The 5,991-nt window shown below is 32.1% G+C and overlaps 1 protein-coding gene and 1 non-coding gene across 3 annotated transcripts; both read left to right on the forward strand.

Annotated features, from left to right (window-relative positions):
* Positions 1–1,125: 1,125 nt before the first annotated feature.
* TRNAI-UAU (transfer RNA isoleucine (anticodon UAU)) lies at positions 1,126–1,199 on the forward strand. The gene has a single exon. It is a non-coding gene; the product is annotated as a tRNA-Ile (tRNA).
* Positions 1,200–1,474: 275 nt separating this feature from the next.
* On the forward strand, positions 1,475–5,598 carry LOC107432526 (protein IQ-DOMAIN 10). Of its 2 annotated transcripts, none has more exons than XM_016043676.4 (6): positions 1,475–1,629; positions 2,075–2,173; positions 2,565–2,678; positions 3,745–4,005; positions 4,859–4,972; positions 5,066–5,598. In XM_016043676.4, the coding sequence occupies exons 2-6, from the start codon at positions 2,105–2,107 to the stop codon at positions 5,348–5,350; spliced, it is 843 nt and encodes a 280-aa protein (XP_015899162.3). In that variant the 5' UTR covers positions 1,475–1,629; positions 2,075–2,104; the 3' UTR covers positions 5,351–5,598. The 2 variants fall into 2 exon arrangements, with proteins under 2 accessions (XP_015899162.3, XP_060668801.1); XM_060812818.1 differs by lacking the exon at positions 1,475–1,629 and adding an exon at positions 1,715–1,871.
* The last annotated feature ends 393 nt before the right edge of the window (positions 5,599–5,991 follow it).

Consider the following 5,991-nt stretch of genomic DNA (forward strand, 5'->3'; position numbering starts at 1 on the left):
CTTACCAATAAGAAAACATAAACTTGTGCCTTGAAGAAATCCAGCTACCCGCCGTCCCTTTAAGGAGGTATAGTACAATATGACATCTTCTCTCCTCTCATATAATAAGTTTGCCAAGATCTTGTTAGATACACTAAATATAATGTATATCTATCAATTGGATAATGGTTTTGGCCTTTTGTTTTAGGATTGATTATCTCATCAGAGGTCATGGCCTTATTAATGTTTCAATCAACTTGATGATGAAATCAAAATGGATGATGAGGTTTGCATTAATTACTGGCTGTGTCCAATTATATTTAAATATATTAATGTATATAATATTTTTAACAATATTTGTCGTTGGTATATGAATTTCGGAGACACGACCATGATGCCATTATATTTATGAATAGGAAAAAGGTAATGAGAATCGCATATATATATATATATATATGTGTGTGTGTGTGTGTGTGTGTATTTGTTCAATACATCGTAGATTGTTCAATGAAGAGGGTCACTATGGCCCAACTCATCAGGCCCACAAAGCCAGGAACCCCGGTTAATATCTTCTCTTATTAGTTCAATTATATAACAATTCAATAATCCAAAACTACATTTAATTCTTGTTCTTAATTTGTACGTAACCTAATTACTCCCATTTAGTAAAACCTTTATGTGGTAATCATTAAATAATTTTCTTTAGCTTCACAAATAATGCCATGAAGTTGAATCATAATAAAGATTAGATGTCCATTGGATATCATGATTAATTAGTAAGTAAATTTCAGCATATCCCATTCGGTCTTATTAATTTTCCCAAAAATTCTCATCTATATATATATATATATATATAAGTCATATAGTACTGGTTGTCCAACTGCTAACAATATGTACAATGGATCTTGTGCCTCCATTAGAAAAGACCTCCCTTTGCCACCTAGCTTAAGTATAGTGCATAAACAAGCAATCATTTCTAAATCGTTTATTTCTACCAATGAATGGTAGGTATCAAAATAGTCAACCAACATACTCAATTGTTCATCTTCGAGAACACATCCCCTCTTTGTATTGCATGCATTTGGTTAATCAAAAATTGTATTTGTCAAAATAGTTAAATAAGATATGGGAAATCTCAGACAACATGGTCCCGTAGCTCAGTTGGTTAGAGCGTTGGTCTTATGAGCCGAAGGTCGCGGGTTCGAGCCCCGCCGGGACCAGTTTTTCTTCTTTTGGGGGGAAATTTTGACTTAGTGAACTACTTCTTTCTTTCTCTATTTGTTGTCTTTTATTATTTTTTTTTCTTTGGCTCAACTCGTTATTAATGAGCTAATTATTTTTCCATATACAGTACATATATATGTAATGCTATATGAATAGCTCATTATAGGGTGATTCCAAGTGTATTTTTGTGCGTTGTTGACTCTTAATCTTTCATAAAGATCAGACAGCAGCTTCAGTTTAGGTGGGTTGTCAAGATGGTGAGAAATGCAATGAGTGAAAGAAATGATCCATGCAACTCTCTCTTCTTTCTATGCTTTTGCTTTTATTCTACTTCATCTTCTATTACTACCCACCCATCTCTCCAATCCAGAAGTACCTCCCCTCTAATCCTCAATCCATAACTGTTTTTGCTTACCCTCTCTTCAGGTATGTTTTCTCACACATTAATTCCTTGTTATCTTTGTTTTATTTTCTTCATTTCTTGTTTCTGCTTTCTTCTTTTTATTTACTTAAGACCCACATCAAGAATGATTTCATTTAGTCGTTCTCATGTTCAATTATAAAATGGTTATGTGTTTGTTCTTTTTTTGGGTGAATGGTTATGTGTGTGTTCTTGCTCCAGTAATTTATGCTCTCTTGGGTCTTTAAAGTGGTCCAAAGAATTAATGGTAACTTTTAAATGCTTTCATGGTTTTTTTTATTTTTTTGATATGGAAATTTTTATAACAAAACAAAAACTGATAAACTATACCTTTCTGTCTTATTTCTTTTCATATGCCTGTGTGGAAGAATTATTTATAGAGTTCCATAACATATGAAGTTGGCTGTATTTAATTTCACAAAGGATGCTTATAAATATTTCCTGTGCCAGGTTCATGCTTCGACATCTTGATCATTAGAAATGGGAATAGCAAATTGTTTTAGAACAATAGTATGCGCGAAGAAATCGAAAAAGGATAGATCCAAAAAAGTAAGGGCAATTATATTTCAAAAAAAAAAATTGCAACGTATATTTAATTTTGTTTCATTTTTATATTTTGGAGAAGAAAAAAAATATATATATATATATATATTGATTTATTAATCTTTTTCTTTATCAACTTAGATGCATGATCAAATTAATATTGTTAGATGTTATACCAAAATCAGACCACGTCACAAAGCTTGCTGGACTTGTGCTCAAGCCCAACCCAGGAAACAATGCCTGCTCACTCCAATACAAGTTTTCTAGTCCAAAGTCATTATTAGACATTCTTTTGTTTTTTATTTAAATAATATTTTCATATAATATTTGAAAATAAAATAAAATAATGTTTTAATAGAATATAGATATTTTCTCTGTGACTGTTTGTTTGAAATAGGAAAACTCAAGTAGTGAGTTGAGGAATCAAAGTGAGAAAGAGCTAAAGAATCATGGAAGGCCAATTGAAGAATCAGCTGCCTCTCGGATTCAATCTGCTTTTCGTGCATTCCTGGTATGAACCCGATCTTGAAACACTTTCTACAATCATCAACGCGCTTTAATTTGGACCAATTAAAAAAAGAAAACAATTCTTATCTCTTTATGTGTGTGTGTGTATATATATTCGAAGTTTTTGCATACAAGAAAATAATGTATCTGAAATGGACTAGATGATAGTTCAGTGGCCAAATTTAGATAAAATTCCGCCACCCCATGATTCCCTATATTGCTTTAGTGCACCTCACATTGAATGAAGATTAAAGGTTTTTTTGATGAATGAATGAAGATAAAAGGTTGCTTCTGTAATCTTTGTCGCCACCTTCACCACCTTTGGTGAAGAATCAAAACCTGGATTTTCCGTGGAATATGAAATGTTCATTTTTTTCCCTTATATTCTCACCATAAAAGCATTGACAATGGCTGCTCATCTTACCTAACTTTCAGCTATTCTTCATTTTTGAGTGCACAGTGAATTTATGATCTCCACTTTTTACAAATTCCTATCATTTGTCTCTGACTTACAGCCAATTTTTCCTTAAGAAATATTTGGAGTGGCCTAAACTATATAAAATTCTAATAAAATTAGGATGTTTTAACTTTAATTGTGTGGATATACGTCCCACCAACATTGGTATAACATATAATTCAGTATAAACGTCACCCCAACGTTGATAGGATATATACATCTGTACTTTATCAAATTTAGGATATTATTAATATGATTAGGATTATATATAAAATAAAAATTGATCTTAGATAATAAGTTAATTTAAATTTTAACTTTTGCCAATATCTAGATAAGAGAATATTTATCTATGTAATATATATATATATATATATATATGCAAATTAATCTTTCTTGTTCAACACCTTGAAATAAAACCATCCTTACATTCGAGTTTAGTTTTTCTAATTGAGCTAAGAATGAAAGAAAGCTAGTTCAATCAGTTCAAAACTTAAAAATAAGGTAAAAAATTCTGCTCAATAGGTCATCAAAAAACTCATATATATTGTCTTCAAGTGAATTATTGGTTTCAAAAATTAAAAAAAAATAAATAAATAAATTCTGGTTGTTGCAGACAAAAAAAAGATCACGGAGCAGTACTACTACTACTGCTACTACCCATCAGAATCAGAAATGCACAGTGAGATATCAGGATTTGATTCAAGGTCTGACGGTGAAAGAGCAAGCAACAGCTGCACTAAGCTATATACATTCATGGTGCAGAATACAAGAAGAAATCAGAGCCCGTAGACAGTGGATGGTCAAAGAAGCCAGGATTAGGCAAAAGAGACTTGAAAACCAGTTAAAGCTCGATGCTAAACTTCATGAATTGGAGGTGCTAATAAATTAATTCGTCACACTGGTTCATTTTTTTTTTTCTCTTTTTTTTTTTTTTTGTCATTTTTCATTTTTTTCTTTTTACGGCATTTAAAAATCATATAAAGTTAGAAGGTTTGGATTATTGGTTAGTTGTTGCTTTCAGAATATGGAAAGAGGGATACTTCTCATATCATTGTCACGTGCATTTTCTCACAAACTCCATAACAAAGTTTAATTCTGATCAAAATTTGTTTGCTTATAGCTGCACATGTCATGTGGGACATGTATATTATAGGTACACACAATTGTCAGAGTCAGCCAAGTAAGGAAGTTGGAGTTTTTTATAGCGTTTTAAGAGTAAAAAAACCCACTGAAACTACAATTAAAGATTTCCATCAATCATTAATTCTTTTCTTTTTTTTTCTTATCTTGTTTAGATACCTACATTTTCACTCCCTGACAAAATTAAGTTCCACTTTTTTGTTCTCTTATTCTTGATTTTGTTTGATGAGAAAAACATGTTTGGCAATCTTGTTTTGTTACATTGTCCTCTAAAAGTAAAAAACAGAGTGTAAAAAATAAATAAATAAATAAAATAAAATGCTGTACAACAATTAAGCTGAGTATTGTCTGTGATAGTTTTGCTATTTATTTCTTACTTTCTCAGCCAACCATTTCTGTTTGTTTTTTCGAGTTGAACTAGATTAATGTCAGCTATATGGTTTCGAAAGCGAATTAAAGTGCGTAATTTGTAATTTATGAAGTGAACTAACCTAATGCATAGGGAACTTAGTTGTGAACCAATATGATCATTGGGGATGTTATAGACTAATTTGGATTGCAATGGTTAAAAAATGGTTGACCAACAGGTGGAATGGTGTGGTGGTACTGAAACCATGGAGGAGATCATTAATAGGATACAACAGAGAGAAGAAGCTGCAATTAAGCGAGAGCGAGCCATGGCATATGCATTTTTGCATCAGGTCTGCAAAATGTTGTTGAGATTTACTACATAATTTCTTAATCCAATTGAGGGTCCTCTTTATCTCAATTGAATTTGTTCATATCATTTGCAGTGGAGAGCCAATGCAAGCCAGTATCTTGGCCAGACATCTTTCAATGTTGGCAAAGAAAACTGGGGCTGGAGCTGGGTGGAGCGTTGGGTAGCAGCCCGACCATGGGAAACCCGGTTGGCTTCTCACTCTACCAATCCAAAGAAAGTTCAGTTCAAGCTGGTAAGCAAATCAGATAAAATTGAAAACCAGTCAGACAGGAAAGTATCAGTTTCTGCAAATCCTGTTTTGTCAAATAGGAATTGTAAAAACAGAAAAACTTGCTCCACACATCTGCTCAATAGCTGAGCCAAAATAACTCAAATCTTAAAAAGGTTTGGAACTGAAGAAGAGATGAACCAGCAGATATTGTAAAATAGCTTTGAATCAGTGGCATGAATTCATTGAAATCTTTTCATGTTTTTGTATTCTGGTTTTTGCTAATTTGATGATTTGGTGTGAATCTCTATGTTGGAATGTAGAAGTACCATGGCTTGTTTATGATTGATTTATCTTTTTTATGCACATAATAAATGGATATACATTTGTGTACATAACCTCTCTCTCTCTATCTCTTGTGAAAATGTATTGATTTTTTTTAGTTTTGTTGTCGCTTAGTTTCTCAATAGGAAATCTTCCTGGGTTGCATAAACATGATCAAAAACTCATTTTGTCCATTTGCTAGATCATCTGCATTCCAAGAGGGATATTTACCCTTGTACCCTCAAAACCTTTATCAATGATGACCTCCATATATTTTACCATGAAAAACCCACTTCATATTACCAAAAAAAAAAAAAAAAAAAAAAAAAACCATTTCAAATTTCCTCTAAATCAGAATCAGCTTCCTTCATATAAAAAGTTTCAACCAAGACCTTTTGATCAGATATTCTTGGAAACCCCTTTTTTTTTTTTTCCAACCTACCCTTCATTTATATTGTCGTGCAGTG

This window comes from Ziziphus jujuba, chromosome 11, assembly GCF_031755915.1.
Source record: "Ziziphus jujuba cultivar Dongzao chromosome 11, ASM3175591v1".
NCBI lineage: Eukaryota > Viridiplantae > Streptophyta > Magnoliopsida > Rosales > Rhamnaceae > Ziziphus > Ziziphus jujuba.

Coding starts and splice junctions, on each gene's coding strand:
- LOC107432526 (XM_016043676.4), top strand. CDS start 2,105: ATGGGAATAGCAAATTGTTTTAGAACAATAGTATGCGCGAAGAAATCG. Junction 2,679..3,744: donor CTGCTTTTCGTGCATTCCTG/GTATGAACCCGA, acceptor TGGTTGTTGCAG/ACAAAAAAAAGATCACGGAG. Junction 4,006..4,858: donor CTAAACTTCATGAATTGGAG/GTGCTAATAAAT, acceptor GTTGACCAACAG/GTGGAATGGTGTGGTGGTAC.